A 25,312-nucleotide genomic window follows, 5' to 3' on the forward strand; every position below is an offset into this window, starting at 1 on the left:
AAGATTGTTATTTTCTGCTTTCCCCAGGATGGTTCTTCATTATTTGCCACTATATTTGTCTAATTCCTTTGCATGTTCATTTAACACTGTTACTTTGCCCTGTAAGTAAATATCACAAAATAATTACCCTTAATATTTACTTCCAATTACTTTACAAATGTCTAGTATTGGGCTGGGCATGGTGGCTCATGCCTGTAATCCCAGCACTTTGGGAGGCCGAGGGGGGTGGATCACCTGAGGTCAGGAGTTCGAGACCAGCCTGACCAACATGGTGAAACCCCGTTTCTACTAAAAAATGCAAAAATTAGCTGGGCATAGTGGTGGGCGCCTGTAATCCTAGCTACTTGGGAGGCTGAGACAGGAAAATAGCTTGAACCTGGGAGGCACAGGTTGCAGTGAGCTGAGATTGCACCACTGCACTCCAGCCTGGGCGACAGAGCAAGACTCCGTCTCAAAAAAATAAGTAAATAAAATAAACTCCAGTATTTTCCAATAGCAAAACTCACTATTTGGTCTCTCACATTAAATTAAGTATACACATGGGACACGTTCACATATTTACTCAGAACCTGCCATTCCATCCATCACCAGAGGTCCAGGAAAAGATAAGAAAGACAACATGCTCTGTAGTGCTGCTGAATACTAGTTTTTACTGAAGACCAGGCTTCATTTAATTAAAACTGTACTTTAGAAATACCTTAGTAGTTGAAGGGAGAGCGGGTATGTGGTTAAACAAAAGGTAAAGGAAGCTTCAATGTCTAAATAAAATGACAAAATGTGATACATGTTTAACAACAAAAAAACTTTATTGAATTACAAATTTTTAAATGGATCACTTAATTTAAAAGTGAGATTATTTTATTCTGAAACTCATTATTTCAAAAAGGTACTTTATTTTTGAAATAAAACAAAATCTTCAACTATGAACTGACAAAATAGAGGTTGAGTTGGTACCGGTGGGCCAATTCTTAACTAGGACATTTAAAAATGCTGCTTTCTGTATTACAACAAAATGATATGCAATAAGAAATTGGAAAAAGGGAGCAAAGGAGAGTGCAAAGCATGTACTGAGGTCTTTCTATGCGTGCCTGACAGAATGCAGATTCAGCATAAAATGTAGACTTTGCAACAGTGGCCTTTAAAGTATGCTAGAGCAAGTATACCCTAGGGAACCTATGTGAAAACAATTTTTGTCTTACTCCAAATGAAAAAATGGTACACACTTTAACAAAAAGTAAAACTTAATTGTAAGATCTGTACTGTAAAGCTACTTGCTATAGCCCATATATTCAGTTTGTTCAACAATCTCACTCATTGACAGAAAAAGTCAGCAAATAAGACATGGGACAAAAATATTTCCTATCAATTTCCACATGAAAAGACCACAGCTTTAATGATTTATATAATCCTTAAGATTAATCCTTGGTCAGTATAGATTTCCGAATCAAAATCTAGTCATGAACTGTTTACAATAGCTATACTACACTAAGATGCTAAACATTTTCTTTCCGGTATGTCTTCCTAACAGGGGAAAAAAATAGTGGGAAGTTTTCATCTTTGCCTATGAGGGGATTTATGAAAAGCCTTCTAAACTATAACAGTGTTCTTCTGCAAAACTAAAACACATTATAAAGTCAAACAGGTAAATTAATAGGAAAACCAAACTGATCTCAATAAAGTCTTGTTTCCAAAATCTATTAAGAACAAGTAATATACATGTACAAGAAATTACAAGAAATGATGATCACGGTTAGTTACAGATGCAAAATAATATCTAATATTCCAAGCTTGTGAACATAATAATTAAAATCAAATTCATAAGCTACCTCAAAATTATGTACACTTTAGATAAGCTGGTCAAGTATTATTTGAATACACACCATATTTGGTAAACCTAAAATTATATTACCTTTTCTCCTTCTTTAATATTTGCAGCTACATGCCAATATGAAAAAAAAAGTATTTTCATTTATGTATTAATAACAGAGAATAACAGAATTTCTACTGTGTATGTTTCACAGTGTAAAAGAAAAAAGTTAACATATATTTTCCTTTAAGAAAAAATATTGCCAAAAATTTAAGTGATATCAACTTACTTATAAAAACGGAAAAAATATATTTTGAAACAGATACCATATAATTATTATATGGTCTCCCTACTGATCTGAAACTACAGAAGGCATTTAAAGGACGGGATGTTAGGTCAAAAACAAAGTCTAACCCAAGTTGCTTTAAAAATCTGATTTGCAGAAAAACTAGTTGCTTGGCCTAGTTTAAAGCTAATTACAAAATCCGTTTTCTTAATGGTCCAGATATTTTGCCAATTCTTCCAACTCAACAGAACTGTCAAAAAAGAAAAAATATTTTGTGAGACCTTTAAATACCAATAAGGTTCATTCCCCATTTAATACAGCATACACCTGACCCTGCTTTTAAAAAGGATGCATTTTTGAAAAAGATGCTGTATTTTTCACACATAATAATCACCTATCTTAAGTGCCTGACTTTCCCAGCTTAGAACTACTAGGAACATATAACTAAAGAACTTGTATAAAACAATTTCAGCATTTTTATTAAATGCCTCTTTATGTTTTTAAGGTTAAAAAAAAAAATTCCAAACTTGAACTTCTAAAATATGCCACCCTAGGCATCAGCTTTCTATCCTAAATGGAACTTTCTTAAATTCAATTAAGTACTATGTCAAAACTTGTGTCACAAACTGCATGTATTCAAAACAAACTGCATTGCACACCTCATCACCATAATAAAAATGATCCATCAGCCAGGCACGGTGGCTCACACCTGTAATCCCAGCACTTTGGGAGGCCGAGGTGGGCAGATCATGAGGTCAGGAGATCAAGACCACCCTGGCCAACATGGTGAAACCCTGTCTCTACTAAAACACAAAAAATTAGCTGGGCATGGTGGCATGCACCTGTAGTCCCAGCTATTTGGGAGGCTGAGGCAGGGGAATCTCTTGAACCCAGGAGGTGGAGGTTGCAGTGAGCTGAGATCACACCACTGCACTCTAGCCTGGAAAAAGAACAAGACTCCGTCTCAAAAAAAAAAAAAAAAAAAAAAGATCCATCATGCAAAACAAATCCAAGAGAACAGGCCAAATTTGCCAATTTGCTCAACAGGATTGAAAAAGGTGAATGTCCCTCTCCTAGACCAATGACAACTTCTGCAACCTGAGATGTGTAGGAAATACTGTTTCAAACCATGAAGACACTTTCAATAGCAGTAATCTTTCCAGCTCAGAACTAAATCTTTGTACGTAATAAGGGTACTGGCCGGGCATGGTAGCTCACGCCTGTAATCCCAGCACTTTAGGAGGCCAAGGCAGGCAGATCACCTGAGGTCAGGAGTTCAAGAGCAGCCTGGCCAACATGGCGAAACTCTGTCTCTACCAAAAATACAAAAATTAGCTCGGCGTGGTGGCACGTTCCTGTGATCCCAGCTACTTGGGAGGCTGAGGCAGGAGAATCGCTTGAACCTGGGAGGTGAAGGAATGAGTGAGCTGAGATAGCGCCACTGCACTCCAGCCTGGGCAACAGAGTGAGGCTCTATCTCAAAAAAAATTAATGAATAAATAAAATAGGTACTGGCCCCAACCCCTTAAAGTGGAGTTGAAGAAGCCAAATGGATATCCTCAATATGGTTTGGGACTCTGGCCCAAAGGGCTTCTAGTTCACTTCTGATTTTCAGAAAATGCTTTAAGCTAAGTGAATAAATCAAAATGAGCATTAAACTGAAAAGTCTATGTAAGTATAAATGAAAAAAAAAAATCTTGTACAAACTTCAGAAAAACTAATAAAAATAGCCAGCATTTTTAGAACATCAACAATTATCAGGCACACTAAACATATTATTTCTACTCTTCATCACAATCCAAAATATGGGTAGTATTTACATTTAATACATAAGAACAATATAGTTCAATAATGGGAAGTGGCAAGGGAGTTCAAAATCAGTTTGCATGATTCCAAAGACTAAAAGACACATAAGCCTCCCAAACTCACACCCTTAACATCCCCATCTATAATAATAATTAAAATGTTTTTAGTACTGATGTGTATTTCTGCTCCCAAATTTAAATTTTATGCTTTTGTTTCACAAAATCACTCAAGAATGAATCATTTAAATAATATAAACTTGCCTGTGTGGGACTAATTTCAAGAGCACACAGGCAATATGAAGGCTTAGTGAAAAGTGTACATAACGACAGCAGTGCTCATCTGTAATTTCTAAAATAAACACTGAAATCATTGGGTCTGATTTCAACAAGGGGAAAAAATTTTTCCAAAATCAAACTCTATTAAAATAAGTAATAAATACATAGAGATTTTCTGAAGTACAAGAGTCAAAACTACTTAATGAATACAGTATAAATAGGTTGGTGATATAATAATCAAGCAGTTAAGATTCACTCCCCAATTCCTGTACCAAAACAAATAAAAGTGGTAAGGTCAAGTTAATACTCTTTTATTTCTAGTAGGGTAACAAGATAGTATATTCCATTACAAGTAGTCAGGGACTACAAGAGTACTGGATAGTGTGAGCATATCTGTATATATTTAGATATCTAGGCAGACCTATGAAAAGACCAGAAGAAATCATTCTATTATAAGTGAGTATAATATGAATCCAAGAGGGTCCATACCTTCCATCGATTTCCACATTCATTACAGACAACAAATGTTGTCATTGGTTCATCAGCACTACGGGTTTGTACCTGCAGCAAAATTAAATTAAATGTACTTTTTGCAGTACTATAAAAAAACCCAACCCCAATAATGTTATACATAAATATATATAATATTTAATAAATATAATGGTACCACAATAAAATGAATAGAAGTCTGAAACAAGTTTAAATAAGCTAAATAATGTCAACAAAGCACACATTTCCAAACTTCATTTTCCTAAGTCCTTCTTTGTCTTTCCTGTTTAATATATGCTAGGTAAGTGGGAAAATCCTGTAAAGTCACACCTTATTTTTTTAATAAATAGCTAATAAATATTTTAAAAATTCACCAGTAAGTTATTTGGAATAAGGACCTCAAAAATAATTTCATCAGTAAGAAGCACAGAAATGAATAAATTTAAACATATGTCAATATTCTCTTACAAATTAACAAGATGTAAAAATTAAGAATATCTCAGTCTGACAAATACAACTGCAACAACCTTTCTAAAAGTTAGGCAGCATTCTCTGTAACCTAGAAACTTGATATCTAATGTATTTCTAAGATGGCAATTAAAAACACAAAAATACAAAGGATGTTTAAAGAGTATAATTTTACAACAGCACAACACTAAAAACAAATATCCAACAGGGAAGTAATGACATAAAGTAAGAGTATATCCATCTGATTAAATATTACACAGTCAGTAAGATGCTTACAAAGGTTTTCGGTGTTTTTTTTTTTAAACAAGAGGGAGAGAACTCCAGATGTGTTTGGTTTCTTCAAGCATTTGTTCAGCAAGATTAAAAGTTAAAAATGGCACCAAACAAGAAATAATCAGTGACCAGCAGTTTAAGCATATAGCAAAGGACCTGAGATTTTGGGAAATGCCAGAAAAGAATCAAAAAATCAAAATTGGCCAGGCATGGTGGCTCACGTCTGTAATTCCAGCACTTTGGGAGGCTGAGGCAGGTGGATCACTTGAGGTCAGGAGTTCGAGACCAGGCTGGCCAACACGGTGAAACCCCATCTCTACCAAAAATACAAAAATTAGCCAGGTGTGGTGGTGGGCACCTGATTACCCAGCTACTCGGGAGGCTGAGGCAGGAGAATAACTTGAACCCATGAGGCAGAGGCTGCAGTGAGCCAAGGTCACACCACTGCACTCCAGCCTAACGACAGAGCGAGATTCCATTTCAAAAAAAAAAGTTCAAGTTGAACTATGCTGTGGATAAGAGGGCACCACATTAACCATAGCACTACAGATGACTTGAAACATTTTTATGACCTTTCAGATTCTGATTCCAATCTTTATGATGAAGATAGCAAGCAATGAATCAAAAGAAAATATAGAAGAAAAAACCGCAGACTAAAAAAGCAATAGATTCAAAAAAATCTAGTTGAGAAAAAGAAACCAAGAAAGCTAATCAAAAGGATTCTGAAAATAAAACTGATATAGATAATTCTGAAATAATTAAAAAAATGAAAACCATGTAAATCTAAGATAGCTCCCAACATAAGTCCAAAGAAGGACAGCAAAAAATTTACACAAAAAAGTACAAAAGAGAAAAGAAACATTATTCAACATACTATCAACTCTTCTTTCAAAGAAAAATGAAGGACATTAGACTCAGGCACCTCTGCTGTGAACTCTCCCAAGATCAAGTGTTCTAAGACAAGAAGATAAATGCACCAGTGGTTCATCAGTGCCGCAACAAGCGGCAGTGATGGTTATGAAAACTCAACAGACAGTAAAATGCTTGACAAAGATGCTCTGAAGGAAGATTTAGAAAGTTAGTAAAACACGAAGTGATGAGGAATCTAAAAATGAAATTACAAGTGTTGGGAGAGCTTCCGGTGATGATGACAATGGAAGTGGTGATGATGAAGATGAAGAGGAGGATGATGAGAATGGTGAGGATGATGATGAAAGTGACAGCAGCCCTAATCTTGCAAGGGGTAAAGGAAATATAGAAACTAGTTCTGCAAATGAAGATGATATGGCAGATTTGTTTCCAGAAGAAGCTAGTTTTGGGCATGCTTGGAGAGAATCAGATAAACCTGCTCCTCATGCTGATGACATTACACGTCAATTAGCAGTTTGCAACATGGACTTGGATAGATTAAAGGCAAAAGATTTGCTGGCTCTGTTCAATTGATTTAAACCCAAAGGAAGTGTTATATTTCCTGTAAAAATACATTCTTCAGAGTTTGGAAAGGAGAGGGTGAAGGAAGAGCAAGTCTGAGGACCAGTAGAGCTATTAAGTGTTCCTGAAGATGCCCCAGAAAAGGACTGGACCTCTACAGAAAAACTGAGAGATTATTAATTCAAATGACTGAAGTACTATTAAGCTGTGGTAGACTGTGATTCTCCTGAAACAGCCAGTAAAATTTATGAGGATTGTGGTGGCCTGGAATTTGAAAGTAGTTGTTCTTTCACAGATCTAAGGTTTATACCAGTTGATACTACTTTTGATGATGAGCCCAAGGACGTGGACTCAGAGGTATATTTAACAGCATATAAACCAAAATATATCACATCTGCTGCAATGGGAACATCAATGGTGGAAATCACTTGGGATGAGACTGATCATGAAAGAATTACAACACTCAACAGGAAGTTTAAAAAGGAAGAGCTTTTGGACATGGATTTTCAAGACTACTTAGCTTCCTCTAGCAAAAATGAAGAGGAGATAGAAGAGGAGCTACAAGGTGATGACCAAGTCAATGCAGAAGAAGATAGGAAAATAAAGAAAAGACAGAAGGATGATGAAAAACAAATCACTAAATATAGGCAACTCTTGCAGGTTATTCAAGAAAAAGAAAAGAAAGACAAAGAAAATGATATGGAAACGGAAATGAAGTGGGTTCCAGGTCTTAAAGAAAGTGCAAAAAGATGGTCAAGAACAAATTGGAAGGAAAGGATAAACTGACGCCTTAGGAACAATTTTTAGAGAAGAAAGAGAAAAAAAGACAGAAAGAAAAAGAAGACTCTTGTTGAAGAGGCCAGTGAAAATTAACTTCCCTCTGATGTTGATATGAATGAGTGGTACTTTGCTAAAGAAGTTTAAAAAAATTGGTATAAAGAAACAAGTGGATAAAATCTGCAAAAGACGGCACATCTCCAGAAGAAGAAACTAAAATAGACAAAAGGCTGAAATGGCTTTCTTCATTGGATGAGGAGGAGGAAAGTTAGAAACACTACAATTACAAGATTGTGGAGCATCAGAACCTGAGCAAAAAGAAGAAAAAGCAGCTCATGAAAAAAAAGAAATTATTAGAGGATGACTTTGAGGTAAATGTTAGCAATGCACGGTTTCAGGCAATGTACACTTCCCACATGTTCAATTTGCATCCCTCAGATCCCAGTTTCAAGAAAACAAAAGCTATGGAAAAAGTCCTCGAGGAGAAAGCCCAGCAAAGAGAACGGAAAAAACAAGAACTCAGGCAATAAGGAAAAAAGAGGGCCGCGCACGGTGGCTCACGCCTATAATCCCAGCACTTTGGGAGGCCAAGGTGGGTAGATCACCTGAGGTCAGGAGTTTGAGACCAGCCTGGTCAACATGGTGAAACCCCGTCTCTACTTAAAATACAAGAAAATTAGTCAGGCATGGTGGCGGGCACCTGTAATCTCAGCTACTCGGGAGGCTGAGGCAGGAGAATCATTTGAATCAGGGAGGCAAAGGTTGCAGTGAAGTCCACTGATCCTGCCTTGTCAATGTTTATTAAATGTATAAAAACCAAAACAGAGCAGTTTCAAGCAAGAAAAAAAAAAAAAAGGTCAAATAACTAGATGTTATTTCTTTTTGAATTGAAAACATCTAAAATATACAGAAAGAGTAGCAGAAGCATTTATTGGGAACAAAGTTACCTTCAATAATATGAATAAAATCTTATTTTGAACATAGTAAAATTTTTCTTCATAAATAGTTGTTCTTAATTGTGGATGACTGACAAATTTGTATTGTATATTCCTACAGATCAGTCATAATTAAATCAAATTACCTGAATTGTAGGGTTTATAAAATGTTTAAATTTTATGAAGTTCAATTCTAACTAGTGGAAGGTTACTCTAGCTTTTGTTTTTTTGTGGGGTGAGCGGGGGCCGGGAGGATGGAGTTTCATTCTTGTCACCCAGGCTGGATGGCAATGGTGTGATCTTGGCTCACTACAACCTCCACTTCCTGGGTTCAAGCAATTCTCCTGCCTCAGCCTCCTAAGTAGCTGGGATTACAGGCATGTGCCAACATGCCTGCCTAATTTTTTGTATTTTTAGTAGAGATGGGGGTTTCACCATGTTGGCCAGGCTGGTCTCAAAATCCTGACCTCAGGTGATCCGCCTGCCTCAGCCTCCCAAAGTGTTGGGATTCCAGACTTGAGCCACCGCGCCTAGCCTACTCCAGCGTTTTAAAAGGCTGTTTACAATTCTATGTGAAAATAGAGCAGCATCTACTCTTAAGTTTGTTTAAAGGTTAGGGATAATTTGAAATATATATATATATATAAAAAAAATACATTACCTTCTCTGGGAGCGGGAGGCAGATTTAAATAGCTATTAAAATAATTTATTTTTCACTGGCTGGGAGCGGTGGCTCACGCCTGTAATCCCAGCACTTTGGGAGGCCGAGGCAGGTGGATCACGAGCTCAGGAGATCAAGACCATCCTGGTTAACACGGTGAAACCCTGTCTCTACAAAAAATGTAAAAAATTAGCTGGGTGCAGTGGCGGGCACCTGTAGTCCCAGCTACTTGGGAGGCTGAGGCAGGAGAATGGTGTGAACCTGAGAGGCGGAGCTTGCAGTGAGCCAAGATCACGCCATGGCACTCCAACCTGGGTGACAGAGCAAGACTCCGTCTCAAAAAATAAGAAAATAAAATAAAATAATAATAATTTATTTTTTTAGCCATAAAGGATGGAAGTCAAGAACTTTTTATCATGTTAAGTATAGTTTATGAAATTAATTTGTAAATAAAAGAGCAAAATATTTTTAATTTTTGTATAGCATTGATTTATTTCATTTTATACATCTCAAATAAACAATTATCTGGAAAATTTTTTAAAAAGAGGAAAATGCAGCCAGGCGCAGTGGCTCACGCCTGTAATCCCAGCACTTTGGGAGGCCGAGGCAGGTGGATCACGAGCTCAGGAGATCGAGACCATCCTGGCTAACATGGTGAAACCCTGTCTCTACAAAAAATGTAAAAAATTAACCGGGTGTGATGGCAGGCGCCTGTAGTCCCAGCTACTTGGGAGGCTGAGGCAGGAGAACGGTGTGAACCCAGGAGGCGGAGTTTGCAGTGAGCCGAGATCATGCCACCACACTCCAACCTGGGTGACAGAGCAAGACTCTGTCTGAAAAAATAAAATAAAATAATAATAATAATTTTTTTTTTAGCCATAAAGGATGGAAGTCAAGAACTTTTTATCATGTTAAGTATAGTTTGTTTATGAAATTAATTTGTAAATAAAAGAGCAAAATATTTTTATTAATTTTTGTATAGCATTGATTTATTTCATTTTATACATCTCAAATAAACTATTATCTGGAAAAATTTTTTAAAAGAGGAAAATGCGGCCAGGCGCAGTGGCTCAGGCCTGTAATCCCAGCAATTTGGGAGACCGAGGCGGGTGGATCACAAGGTCAGGAGATCAAGACCACGGTGAAACCCCATCTCTACTAAAAATACAAAAAATTAGCCGGGCACGGAGGCGGGCGCCTGTAGTCCCAGCTACTCAGGAGGCTGAGGCAGGAGAATGGCGTGACCCCAGGAGGCGGAGCTTGCAGTGAGCCGAGATCACGCCACTGCACTCCAGCCTGGGGGACAGAGCCAGACTCCACTGCAAAAAAAAAAAAAAAAAGAGGAAAATGCTTACATTATTATTATGGTAGCTAAATTAAAAGAAGAGCATAAAATAGTTTTTACAGTATTTAATTCCAACTATACATAGAAAAAAATTCAAAATGTGGTATGAACATACAGTGGAATATTATTCAGCTGTAAAAAGTAGGGAAAGTCTGACATATACCACAACACAGATAAATCTTGCAGATATTATGCTAAGTGAAATAGGCCAGTCACAATAAGACAAACATTCTATGATTCTACTTATATGAAGTACTTGGTATAGTCAAATTGTGAGAGACAGAGAGCAGAATGGTGGTGGTTGGGCTGGGGGAGAGGGGAATAGGGAGTTACTGTTTAATGGGTAAAGAGTTTCACTTTTGCAAGAGGAAAAGCATTCTGGAAACTGGATGTACAGCACTGTGAATGCTCTACTACTGAACAGTACACTTAACTGGTTGAGATGGGAAATTTTAGGTTTTATATATATATATAAATTATATAAATATATACAAATATTATATAATTTTGTAATATATAATATAAATATATATAAAAATATATATATATTCTACCACAACTACTTTTGTTTAAACTTAAAAAGAGAACTCAGCAAGAAAAAAGCTAATATGATTTTTAAAAACTTAATCTATACAAGATTATAAATTTCTGAAGTTCTAAACTGAAGAGAATTACCAGAACCAAAGGTCTCAAAAACAGAAAGGTTATTTTTCTGAATGAAGATGACAAAGCATTATTAAAGTTAAATGCTATTCTTACGTTTAAGTTGTGGCAAGAACCTAAATACTAACAATGCTGCATTTAGAATAAGGTTTATTGAAATTCCATATGAGATGATAAAATCCCAGTTTACCACCACTTCAAAGATCAAAGGTTCATGACACCAGTAAACTATTAACATGCCTTCCAACTCAAAGGCCCAAAGGAAGACAAAGCAGCACTATCCTCAGAACAGCAGCGTTCTGCTCACTTAAGGCCTTCAGATGAAATGGTTTGAAAACTCTGCTATACTTTACATATACTTAATTCTGATATCCAGGGCCCCAAAAGTGGACATGAGGAATCTTTTGCTCTCCGGGAAAAATTTTAATCTCCTCTTGGGTACACAGTAATCAAGAGTTACACTTATTTCTTTTACATCTGTTATTTCCATGAGAACTTTGAGAGTTCTCTATCTGAAGAGAACACTTCGTGATTCTAAGAAAATCATACTGGCTTCAACTTTAGGCTGGATTATTTCTGCTAAAAGAAACAAACTTGGTATTTACGTTTTTTGTCTTAGCTATTTATAACTCGATTACGTAAGTATATCACTTCTACTGTTTACATTTTAAAGAAGCTTTAACTTTTAAATAACTTTCTATTTATACTTAATACTTTCTAATACATGGCATTTTTAGGGTACAATTTGTATTGTTAAGATATTTCTACCTGACTAAAAGAAAATAGAGCAATTCAAACTCAGAATTTTCTGAGACCACTTTTATCAGTGCTGATGCATTTTAGTAGCAATCAGTAGTAAAACTGCTACAAAATGAAACATGGAAATACACAACTGTGACTTAATGAGACTCAAACAGGTAAAGGACTTCGGACTGGTTAAATGAAGTATATCTGAAAATGGTGACTACATGTCTGTAAATAGTGGAAAAGAGGCAGAAGCTCATATAACATTCTACCATATGTGTTTAGAAAAAGGAAAACAAAGGCCGGGCGTGGTCACTCACACCTGTAATCCCAGTGCTTTGGGAGGCCGAGGCGGGCGGATCACAAGGTCAGGAGATCGAGACCATCCTGGCTAACATGGTGAAACCCCGTCTCTACTAAAAATACAAAAAAATTAGCCGGGCCTTGTGGTGGGTGCCTGTAGTCCCAGCTACTCGGGAGGCTGAGACAGGAGAATGGTGCGAACCCAGGAGGCGGAGTTCTCAATGAGCAGAGATGGCGCCACTGCACTCCAGCCTGGGCAATAGAGCGAGACTCCATCTCAAAAAAAAAAAAAAAAAGAAAAAGGAAAACAAAATTATTTTCACGTATACACATAAAATACCTAGAAAGTTTCACAACGAACTAGTAACCTTGCTTTACTTCCAGGGAGGGAGAACAAGGTGGCCACAGGCAAAAGTGGGAAGGGAATTTTCTACTCATAACCTTTTGTACCTTTTGAATTTTTAACCACAAAAATAACCACCAACAAAATTTGTTTTACGGCCCCTTTAGAGTTTAGTGATGTTATTTTTAAAGTGCTTAATGTTCTATCAGTGAAAAAAATCAATTCCCCAAATCTGTCTGAAACAGATTTTCTAAATATTATCTCCCTTAAGGAGACAATCTTGAGCTTACAGCAGATGATAGAGCACAAAAACCTATTTGGCAAATGAAATTAAGACAGTGATAGAAATAATTTTCTCATATGCACATGCAACCAAAATAACTATAGCATAGTTTTCAGTTGTTGAAGAATAAAAAGGCTAGTCATATCAGACATAAATGTAAGTTATCAATATTACAAAAAAGGAAGAAATTATCCAGAAGCCAGTTAAGTCTAAAGTACCCATAAGCCATGTGGAGGAGAGTGAAGAACTTTCCTTATACAGTCCTGCAAAATAAAAAGGACTATGGCCAATTTACCTAGTAACTAATACAACTGCTTATGAACTTTTAAAAAAGAACAAGGTCATTTTATTAATTCCTATATTTTAAAAATTTTATTTGACACAGTTTTCATAGTAGCTATTTCCATGACAGTATAGATATATCAAGTTGGTTTTAGTTAACTAGAATCAGTATTAAGAAAGCATTCTGGCCAGGCACAGAGGCTCAAGCCTGTATTCCCAGTACTTTGGGAGGCCGAGGTGAGAGGATCACTTGAGTCTGGAAATTTGGGATCAGCCTGGCCAACACAGCAAGACCCCATCTCCACACACACAAAAAAATAATGTTTTTAAAAGAAATCACTCTTATACTTAAGAAAGAAATCTTATCTCCTCTTGAACTAGTCCCCAGTTACCCTTTCCATGGTTTTGCTTTCCATGGTTTCAGTTATCCGTGGTCTGAAAATATTAAATGAAAAATTCCAGAAATAAATAACTCATCAGTTTTAAACTGCACGTTGTTCTGAGTAGCATGAAGAGAGCCTGTACCATCCTACTCTGTCTCACTTGGACTATGGATCATCCCTTTGTCCAGTGTATGTCACTATAATGCTACCTACCCATTAGCCATCCACATCATCAGGGCTCGATGAGGCAGGACCACCTGAAGCAGATGAGCCTCCTTCTGATGGATCATCAGAAGGTGAATAGCAGCCTAACACTTACGTCACAATGCCTACATCATTCACTTTGCCTCATCTCATCAAATGAACAGGGGTGAGTACAGTGCAAGACACTGTGAGAGACAGAAAGACTACACTCATATTTCTTTCATAACAGTATCTTGTTACAATTATTCAATTTGATTAACAGTTATTATTGTTAACCTCTTCCTAGGCCTAATTTATAAATAAAACTTACCAGTACGTATGTATAGGAAAAAACATGGTATACATAGGGTTAGGTACTATCTGTGGTTTCAGGCATCCACCTGGGGTCTTAGAACATATCCCTCCATGGATAAGTGAGGGACTATCATACTGGTAACTATCTTTGCTATTTATTTTAAAACAGGAGCTGCAAGCATTTTTATATAAAAATAAGAATCTATAAACAATCACAAACCTGTGTGTAAGTGCAATTCTTCTTTTTACATTTGCCACATGTGAACAAGTCAGTCTGGGTCCCACCAGTCTTGGCCATCTGATGCTCTCTGATGGCTTCTTTGGTCAAGTTTTTCCGCATCTCTTTCAGCTCATCACTAGCCATTTCCTGTTAGGTAGGGGGCAATACCACTCAGTTATAGACACCTTCTATACATATCCTGAATGATATTTTGATCAATTAGCCTAATCATAATAAACCACATATCAACCTTTAAAGTTTTAAAAGCATTAAATTAATATTTTTCCTCCCAGGGCTTGTAAAAGTTTAATTCCTTTTAAAAATTTCTTCAAATACTTAAAAGTTTACATGTGAAAATTGGACTTAAGTACTGTTTAAAGGCTACTGAAACCACCTTTGCAAAGATTATGATAGTGAGAGAAATCGAACATGGCTGACTCCATCTTGCTTCTAGTGTCACAGGCTGGCTGTCTTCCCTCTTTCCTGGGCACAGGCCAAGCTAACCATGGGAGGAATTTATAGTTTAACTTTGATGCAAAGATGGTAACAGTCCTTCCCTAAAACTAATGCCTCTTCCTTCAGAGCCTGAGATCACCTTTGCAAGACTAATGAAAGGCCAGAGGATTAGGATTATGGGAGCGGCCTGAACTCCACTAAAATGTAGACATAGTCTCTATAATCCCTCACTGCTTAGGAGTCATGTGGCCAGAGGGCACAAAGTGTGTGACTGCCCCGATTGCTCCTACAGGTAACATTGTTATTGTAGAACCTGAGATTGGTTTTTTTGAGATGTTTTCCAGACTGAGCCCTCCAGAACTCAGGCTCCTAACCCAGAGAACAGAAGGACCAGTTCCCACATCCCAGTGATTACATCCCCAACCAATCAGCAGCACTCATTCCCTAGTCATAGGAATAGTCTCCACCAACCTATCCTTGTAAAACCCTAACCTACCAGTCTTCAGGGAGACTAATTTGAGTAATAACTTCGTCTTCTGCATGGCCAGTCTTGTGTTAATAAAACTCTTTCTTAACCGCAATAGTGCAGTCTCAGTGAACTGGTTTTGTGTGCGTAGTGGGCAGGAAGAAGCTGTTGTGATTACACTATGAACAATGTAAACCTACAACGAGTACCTCTAGTATCCAGATTATAGTCTCTAATACCATTGCCTACACCCTATCCCCAAAAGAAGTCAGGGATCTCTGGAGCAATGTCTGATTCCAGTTTTGAGGCAAGAAATGTACAGAATACGCCAGAGTCATTTTCTTGTGCCAATTTTTACTAGCTTGTTTTACTAGCCAGTTTTTGCTAGCTAGTCATACTTTGCTTTATCTTGCTCTGCGCTATTGTCCTTCATTTTATTGCACTTTGCAGTTACTGCATTTTTTACAAATTGAAGGTCTGCAGCAATGCTGTGTTGAGCAAGTCTATTGGTGCTATTTTTCCAAAAGCAAGTATTCGCTCCATGTCTCTGTGTCACATTTTGGTAATCCTCACAATATTCCAAGCATTTTCACTATTATTATATCTGTTAGGTGATCTGTGATGAGTAATTTCTCATGTTACTATCATTGTTTTGGGGGCACCACTAACTTTGACCACATAGACAGTAAACTCGACAAATGTTGTGTGTGTTCTGACTGCTCCACTCTTTCCCTGTCTCTCTTCCTCTCCCTGGGCCTCCCTACTCCCTGAGACACAACAATATTGAAATTAGGCCAATTAATAACCCTACAATGGCCTCTAAGTATTCAAGGACAAGGAAGAGTCAACATGTCTCTCGCTTTAAATCAAAACCTAGAAATAAGACTACGTTTAGTGAGGAAGGCATGTGGAAAGCTGGGATAAGCCAAAAGCTAGGCCTCTTACATCAGTTAGCCAAGTTGAATGCAAAGGAAAATTTCTTGGAGGAAATTAAAAGTGCTACTCCAGTGAACACAAGGATAATGATCAAAATAGACTTATTGCTGATATGAAAACATTTTAGTGGCCTAGACAGAAGACCAAACCAGCCACAACATTCCCTTAAGCCAAAGCCTAATCCAGAATAAGGCCTTAACTCTTTAATGCTGAGAGAGAGGCGGAAGCTGCAGAAGAAAAGTCAAGAGGCTACCAGAAGCTGGTTCATGAGGTTTAAGGCAAGAAGCCGTCTCCATAACACAGTACAAAATGCAAGGTGAAGCAGCAAGTGCTGATGGAGAAGCTGTGGCAAGTTATCCAAAAGACCTAGCTAAGATCATTGATGAAGGTAGTTATTCTAAACAACAGATCGTCAATGTTGATGAATATTGGAAGAGGGTGACATCTAGGACTTTCACAGCTAAAGACAAGAAGTCAATGCCTGGCTTCAATGCCTCAAAGGACTTTGAATGACTCTCTTGTTAGCGGCTAAGGCATCTGGTGACTTCAAGCTGAAGCCAATGCTCATTTACCATTTTAAAAATCTTAGGGCCCTTAAGAATTATGCTACATCTACTCTGTGTTCTATAAATGAAACTACAAAGCCTGAATTACAGCACATCTATTTACAGCATGATTTACTGAATATTCTAACTCCACTATTGAGACCTACTGCTCAGAAAAAAGATTTCTTTCAAAATATTCCTACTCATTGACAATGCACGTAGTCATCAATATACCTAGTCATCCAATAGATCTGATGGAGACATCCAAGGAGATTAATGTTATTTTCATGCCTGCTAACAACAACATTCATTCTGCAGTTCATGGATCAGGAGTAATTCTGACTTACTTTTTTTTTTTGAGATATGGTTTCACTGTGTCGCCCATGCTGGAATGCAGTGGCTCAAACTCAGCTTACTGAAACCTCCACCTCTCAGCCTCAAGTGATCCTCCCAACTCAGCCTCCTGAAGTAGCTGGGATTATAGGAATGCACCACACCATGCCCAGCTAATTTTTTTTTTTTCTTTTTTTTTTTTTTGTAGAGATGGGAATTTGCTGTGTTGCCTAGGCTGGTCTCCACCTCCTGGGCTCAAGTGATCTGCCCATCTCAGCTTCCCAAACTGCTCAGATTACAGGTGTGAGCCACCATGCCCAACTGACTTTCAAGTTTTATTATTTCAGAAATACTTTCTGTAAGGCTGCAGCTCCTACAAAAAGTAATTCCTTAGATAGATCTGAATAAACTGAAAACCTTTTAAAAAGGATTAACCATCCTAGATGCCATTAGGAACATTAGTGATTCATTGAGAAGAGGTCAATATATCAACATTTAGAGGAGTTTGAAAAAAGTTGACTCCAATCATCATGGATGACTTTGAGGGGTTTGACTTCACTGAAGAAAGTAATCGCAGAGGGGCCAGGTGCAGTGGCTCATGCTTGTAATCCCAGAACTTTAGAAGGCCGAGGCAGGTGGATGACCTGAGGTCAGGAGTTTGAGACCAGCCTGGCCAACATGGTGAAATCCTATCTCTACTAAAAATACAAAACTTAGCTCGGCATGGTGGCGGGCGCCTGTAATCCCAGTTAGGAGACTAAGGCAGGAGAATCGCTTGAACCCAGGAGGCGGAGGTTGCAGTGAGCAGAGATCACACCACTGCACTCCAGGCTGGGCGACAACAGTGAAACTCCGTCCCCCATCACCAAAAAAAAAAAAGTAGCCACAGATGTAGTGGAGAAAGCATGGGAAGGAAAATTAGAAGTGGAGCTTCAAGATGTGACTGAGTTGCTTCAACCTCATAATAAAAGCTGAACAGATGAGATGCTTCTTGTGGATGAGCAAAAAGTGATTTCTTGAGATGGAACCTATTCCTGGTGAAGATGCTGTGAACATTGTTGAAATGATAGCAAAGGATTTAGAACAGTACATCAACTTAGTTGGTAAGGCGGCAGCAGCATGTGACAGCACTGACTCCAATTTTGAAAGAACATCTAGTATGCATAAATGTTATTAAACAGCATCGCAAGCTACCAAGAAATATTTCATGAATATTTGCTCCATCAATGCAGCAAACCTCATTGTTGTCTTATTTTACAAAATTACCACAGTCACCTCAACCTTCAATAACCACTACCCTAATCAGTCAGCAGCCGTCAACATCCAGGCAATTCCCTTTTCCAGCAAAAATAGTACAACTTGCTGAAGACTCAGATGATCATGAGCAATTTTTAGCCAGGTGTACACTGTTTTCTTAGGTGTAATGCTATTGCACATTTAATAGATTATAGTATAAGCATAACTTTTATATGTACTGGAAAGTCAAACAATTAGTGTGATTCTTGTGTGTCACTTTATTGCAATATTCATTTTATTGCAGCAGTACAATCCAAACTTGCAACATATCTGAGGTATGTTTGTGTACAGAAGAAAAATTCACTCCCTTGAATGTTTACTAAAACAGTGAAATTGTAGATACAATATAGCTAATACCTATGAACAACCATGTCTATAAATAGCAAGCTACAAATTTCATTTTTTCTATAATTCCCTATTAAAATTTAAGAAATAATCAATAGGATGGGCATGGTGGCTCAAGCCTGCAATCCTAGCACTCTGGGAGGCTGAAGCAGGAGAACTGCTTGAACCCGGGAGGCGGAGGTTGCAGTAGCCATTGTATCCCAGCCCGGGCAACAAGGCAAAATTCCATCTCAAATAAAAAAAAAGGAAATAATCAATATGATGTAACCAATTTTATAGTGTTTAACCATGAAAAAACGTTAGCACTTACAAAGTTTACTTGCAATTAGAGATTCAACTCTCTGGTTCTACATGAATTCATAAAAAGTAAAACAATTGGCAGCCAGCCGTGGTGGCTCACGCCTGTAATCTAGCACTTTGGGAGGCTGAGGCAGGCAGATCACCTGGAGGTCAGGAGTTCGAGACCAGCCTGACCAACATGGAGAAACCCCGTCTCTATGAAAAATAAAAAAATTAGCTGGGCGTGGTGGTGCATGCCTGTAATCCCATCCAGTCGGGAGGCTGAGGCAGGCGAATTGCTTGAACCCAGGAGGCAGAGGTTGCGGTGAGCCAAGATCGTGCCATTGCACTCCAGCCTGGGCAACAAGAGCGAAACTCAGTCTCAAAAAAACAAAAAGTAAAACACGTTTGTTTTTAGACAATAATTTAACGTAATCACATTAAGAGCATGGAAACAGCTGAAGAAGGAGCAAAGTACTGACAAAAGATATAATCACCTTAAGTATTTGTCTAGTATATATCAGACTAACAGAAATTTATTACGTATGCAATATTTATATAGTAGTCTATGATGATAATAGGCTTTACACTTCACAACAGAGAATCGCATTATAGAAACCTCAGATTCATACATACTCACCTCTGCTGTCATTCTAGCAAATAAGTCAGGAGGAATATTCCCACAGAGGACATTTTTCCTTAAATTTGGATTTTTTGCATCTTTAAGATTTGATATCCTACTTCGTACTCTATTTTTGTATTTCATGTCTGTATTCCTTATTTCTTGATATATAGGTACCAGGCCGTTAAGGAAAAAAGGTAAAATTATAAAAACAAGATCACTTTTTTTTCCTATTCTGCCAAAATAAGAATTCCTGAGGCTGGGCACAGTGGCTCATGCCTCTAATCCCAGCACTTTGGGAGGCCAAGGCTGGTGGATCATGAGGTCAGGAGATTGGTACCATCCTGGCTAACATGATGAAACCCCATCTCTACTAAAAATACAAAAAAAATTAGCTGGGCGTAGTGGCAGGTGCCTACAGTCCCAGCTACTCAGGAGGTTGAGGCAGGACAATCACGTGACCAGGGAGGCAGAGGTTGCAGTGAGCTGAGATCAAGTCACTACATGCCAGCCTGGGCGACAGAGCAACACTCCATCTTAAAAAAAAAAAAACAAAAAAAAAAAACCTGAAATTTCTAAGCAATTCACAACAACTGTTTCCAGTTTCCAGTTTAGAGTATGTTAAAAACAAGGTACTATATCTAATTCCTTGAACGGTAATTGGCAAATAATAGTGATACTACTTTTACACCGTAAACCAGTTGTTTGCTTGTTTGTTGTGAAGGCGGGTAGAAAGTCTCACTCTGTCACCCAGGCTGGACCTCAGCTCACTGCAACCTCCATCTCCCGGGTTCAAGCAATTCTCCTACCTCAGCCTCCCAAGTAGCTGTGATTACAGGCGCCTGCCACCACACCCGGCTAATTTTTGTATTTTTAGTAGAGACAGGGTTTCACCATGTTGGCCAGGACGCTCTCGATCTCCTGACCTTGTGATCCACCTGCCTCGGACTCCCAAAGTGCTGGGATTACAGGCGTGAGCCACCGCGCCCGGCCTAGTCATGTTTTATTTCCTAAATGTTTAGTGCCAACAGTATGCAAGTCAACAGGGTTTCAAAAAGTAACTCAAGTACTCAACATGAGAAAGCATATGTTTGAAAAGGAGCTTGAACTTATTCAAGCTCTACTTGCCCAAATCTGAATTCTACTAAGGATCCTAAAAGTCTCTTTGGTTACACAGTTCCCGTAGGGTCTCTGAGAAGAGACCATTCAACATGGCCATGAGGGTTCATCTCCTCCCTCTGCTCAGCAGGAGCTACCTCTCAGCAGGGTCTTTTCCCCAGAAGAGGTCACTGCCAAAGCTGAACCCTGGAACAGCTCCCTTCCTAATACGGCCATTTCCTCAACTAGGACAATCCCGTGTTACACAGCCGCCTAGATGCTCCCTGCCCCTACCCACACACAGTATCCCTTTCCTGAAGCCCTTTCCCGGTTCTCAGCATGAACACGCTTCCTCTGGGATAATGAGCTCAGGTGACTGTGTGTGCTCTGAGGTCCCCCTAACTGAGAAGTCTTAACATTTACATGTGTATGCTATGCTTTCCATGCCCTTTTGCACAACTTAAGTTCAGACACTACATTCTCAATTTACAAGGCAGAAAATTTTAAAAGCCATCACTACTGTACTTTGCTTTTGAATAACAGGAAAAACAAGACAAATAAAATGATATAGATGTCCCTCTCCTTTCCAAGAAAACAATACAATTAAGACAAAAAGTGAAGAATAAGACTTTGAATTCTATACCAGCAGGAAAAAATAAGCTAGCAGATTTCTTAAAACAATTATGACCCCCCCTTGAAGTTGTGTGACACCGAGTGACTTGTCTGGCTGGTAGCAGAAGTAACAGATGTCACTCCTTGGCAGTAGTTTTGAAAGCCAGTATGCAATTTATCCCTTTTACCTTCTGCCACATCACCAGCTCACAATGGCCACTCCACCGGCCTCGTCCTAGAGGACAATGACCCAAAGCCCAGAGTCCTCAGCTAGCCTGTGCTGAACATATAGGACAAATAAATTCCTATTTGTCCAGTTTAATCTGTGAAAGAAACCTTTGTGGTGTTAAGCCACTGAAATTTCAAGGTTGTTACCACAATATAACACAGCCTATCCTGCCAAGTACATGAAGTCAATCTTGGACACTAGTGTTTTGCTAGGAAAGCGAAATTCTTTAGGTTTTTGAATTGCCAATGAGTTACACCCATGTTCTTATGTATTTTGTAATCTCTTCTAATTATGTTATCGGTTTGCCTTTCTCATTCTCAATCACATTTTCACTCTCCTGCTATCTGAATCAATTTTACTAGGGATTTATATATTTCAGTTTCCAAAGAGCCAGGTCCTTTCAAACTTCGCTGTTCTAGTTCATTCAGCTTCATCATGAAGAAAAAAGTCTAGCGTGGTGGTCAAGATCATGGGCTTGGAGTCAAATTCCCTATACTGGAATCCCAGCCTTGTCAGTGTCAGGCTGTGTGATCTAGAACAATGACCGATCCTCTTCTGCTTCTGTTTTCTCTCTGTAAAATAGGTTGAGAGCACCTAATTCATTGAAAGGACTACCGCAGGTAAAACTGTGCCTGGCACTTGTATATGTTCAATAAATATTACTTATTAAAAAAAATTATGAATATACACACAAAGGATATCTTCTTCAATTTGAGATCCTAATTCTTCCTCATCAGCTCCAATTGCAATGTAGTCATCTAAAAACAGGCATAAAGAATTGTCAAGTTATTGTTACAGATTAAAAGAAAATTCTAATACCAGGTAATTAAACTGCATACCTATTTCTTAAACCCTATTTGCCTGACATAAAGAAGCCGTTCAGTTTAGTTGGTTAGAATCTGATCACTTCACTGCCAACTAGACTCCTTTTCTGGGCTTCACCTGATACCCACAGTGCTCCTGCACTGACGACTCCTGATCCCTCAGGCACAGGAAGTAACTGATCTAGCAGGCAATTCATCTTTCATTACTCCATAAATTCTGGCTGCTACAGCAGAGAGTAAAGAAAGTTACAGAAAGAACTGTCTTCTCTCCTGTGACTCAGGCTTCAATGCAAAGAAACCATTCATTTAACCTGCCAATCACATATATAGACACACTCAGAAGACCCCTATACAAATATTCAAAAGAAGGAAATAAACTAGGGAGAGAAAAAAAAAAAAAAAAAAAATATATATATATATATAAAAAAAAGTAAAAATAAAGAGACAGTAAGGAAATCAAAGTAGAAAGGGCAGAGTAAGGACAAATACAGGTCAAAGTAGCCATGGTGCAGAATGAGAGAAAAGAAAAAGGATGAATTCGTATAAAATGATAAATATTCCTGTATATAAAACTTTAAAGCCAAAATGTTACATGTTAATACTGGATACTTTCAAATTAAATTAAGTTCCCATACATAAATCAAGACTCATCCCTCTCTTAAGCAGAAAATGGAAAACGCTCATACTGTATGTCATACTATTTAACAATTCAGTATTGTTAACTCTCAACATAAGATCAGCATACACAGTTTGCAGATTAAACTGTGGGGAAACAAAAGATTTGTGAGAAAAAAGTATACATTACTATGAATTCAGGGAAAACATCCATGTATTAGAGGGAATCTATTTCTTACAATTACATAGTAATAAGCAAATGCCCCAGTATTCCTCCCCTTCTCCCCCTTAATCCCTGAGCAGCAGTGGGTGGGCTATCCACAGGGTGACACTCATCAAACAGTAATATGGAGTTGGAGATGGCAGTAGTTGGTGGTGGTGACCAAAGGGCTAAGAAATAACACGCGCTGGACTTACCCCCTGTTCGAAGAGCTGCCGCAAGCATCTCCCTACACTTCAACCGCACAGAATCAGAAGTGCTTGGTGCCCGAGGAAAGGATGAAACGTAAGTATCTCGAGCATTTGTCTCATCCTTTCTGTTGCTTACATTGCCGCTGGAAGTACTGAAATACGCACCCACAAACACCACAAAAGGAAATCAAGAACAATCCTCTCAAAGTAACAACATTACTATCATGCTGGAAAAACAAAATTTGGGGCCTAAATAAATGACACAGTATCTCAGTGACCTTTATATGAGGGGAAAAAAATTGCCTGCATACAGATTAAAAAGAAGTTAAAAAGTTTACAATTTAGTAAAGAGACAAGTATCGTGCCTTTTTTTTTAAAACTAAACATTTTATCTTTGATTCTCATTTTAAATATTAAGCAATATTTTTAATAGAGAAAATACCCATTATAGTTCAGTAAAACAAATGAAAAGCAATGATCTTGGTATAAGGAGAGGGATGAAGGGATAGGACCAGAGAATGACAGTTTTCTCTTTTTTTTTTTTTTTTTTTTTTGAGACGGAGTCTCGCTCTGTCGCCCAGGCTGGAGTGCAGTGGCGCGATCTCAGCTCACTGCAAGCTCCACCTCCCAGGGTCACGCCATTCTCCTACCTCAGCCTCCCGAGTAGCTGGGACTACTACAGGCACCCACCACCACGCCTGGCTAATTTTTTGTATTTTTAGTAGAGAGGGGGTTTCACCATGTTGGTCAGGCTGGTCTCGATCTCCTGACCTCATGATCCACCCACTTCAGACTCCCAAAGTGCTGGGATTACAGGCGTGAGTCACTGCGCCCAGCCTTTTTTTTTTTTTTTTTTTTTTTGAGACGAAGTCTTGCTCTGTTACCCAAGCTGGAGTGCAGTGGTGCCATCTCGACTCACTGCATGCTCCGCCTCCCAGGATCACGCCAGAGAATGACAGCTTTCAACCAAAACTAGAGACAGAGAGAGAGAGAGAGAGAGAGAGAGAGAGAGAGAGAGAGAAAATGCTAGAAAAACCCTGTTTCACAGGGCACGGTGGCTCACACCTGTAATCCCAGCATTTTGGGAGGCCAAGACAGGCAGATCACTTGAGGCCAGCAAATCCAGCCTGGGCAAAATGGTGAAACTCCATCTCTACTAAAAATATAAAAATTATTTGGTCATGGTGGTGCCCGCCTATAATCCCAGCTACTTGGGAGGCTGAGGCAGGAGAATCGCTTGAGCCCAGGAGGCAGAGGTTTCAGTGAGCCAAGACTGCACCACTGCACTCCAGCCTGGGTGACACAGCAAGACTCCAACTAAAAAAAAAAAAAAAAAGAGAGAAAAAGAAAAAGAAAAACCTTGTTCCACTTAGATAGTGAGGTCCCCAGTGAGATAAATACCATGTGTACTGATGAGTCGTGAGGCTACAAAATGGTGTGTTTCTCCCCAGAAACATCACCTCAGTATGAACATTTGGGAAGTTTTATAATTTTCCAGTCAACCTAATTCTTTCAATTGCTTCTGAGTAGCTTCTTACACTGGATTATCACTAAAACGGGTTCTTTCCAAAATAATGTTCATCATTACAATTAAGCTTTATTGCACTTAAGACAGCTGCAGTAACCCTTTTCAAAGACTGATTAAATCATCCACCATCCATAGATGTGACTTGCTACAATGCTGCAAGAACATACTCCCTTGCCTTCTCTCCAAAACATAACCACTGTTAAACTTCACAAACAGGTGCCTGTGGGTAAGATGGTCATTAATACCTTCTAAATTTAGTCAGTTCCTTTTCGAAGCCTTCAGTGACTTCCCCCTGTATTCCCAAAATATTGATTCACACAGGTTTGTATACAATGACTTTTCAACATTTTTCTCTCTATCAGACTGAATTTCTCAAGAACAAAAACTAGGATTTACTTTTCTTTGTGTTTTCATTATGTAACATAATGCCTGTCAGTGATAAACA

The 25,312-nt window shown here is 38.4% G+C and overlaps 1 protein-coding gene and 1 pseudogene across 2 annotated transcripts in view; one reads left to right on the plus strand and one right to left on the minus strand.

Moving 5' to 3' along the window:
• Positions 1–781: 781 nt before the first annotated feature.
• Positions 782–25,312, minus strand: part of TCEA1 (transcription elongation factor A1) — a 58,274-nt gene continuing 33,743 nt past the window's right edge. For both annotated transcript variants that reach the window (XM_073018086.1, XM_073018085.1), the window contains 6 exons: positions 23,346–23,491; positions 22,191–22,247; positions 19,569–19,723; positions 14,273–14,419; positions 4,664–4,735; positions 782–2,343 (listed from right to left, as the gene is read on the minus strand). In XM_073018086.1, coding sequence (XP_072874187.1) covers positions 2,335–2,343; positions 4,664–4,735; positions 14,273–14,419; positions 19,569–19,723; positions 22,191–22,247; positions 23,346–23,491 — 586 coding nt within the window. In that variant the 3' untranslated portion in view covers positions 782–2,334. The remainder of the gene's footprint in view (positions 2,344–4,663; positions 4,736–14,272; positions 14,420–19,568; positions 19,724–22,190; positions 22,248–23,345; positions 23,492–25,312) is intronic.
• On the plus strand, positions 4,748–9,614 carry LOC103236801 (ESF1 homolog; annotated as a pseudogene).

Source organism: Chlorocebus sabaeus, chromosome 8, assembly GCF_047675955.1.
Source record: "Chlorocebus sabaeus isolate Y175 chromosome 8, mChlSab1.0.hap1, whole genome shotgun sequence".
Taxonomy (NCBI): Eukaryota; Metazoa; Chordata; class Mammalia; order Primates; family Cercopithecidae; genus Chlorocebus; species Chlorocebus sabaeus.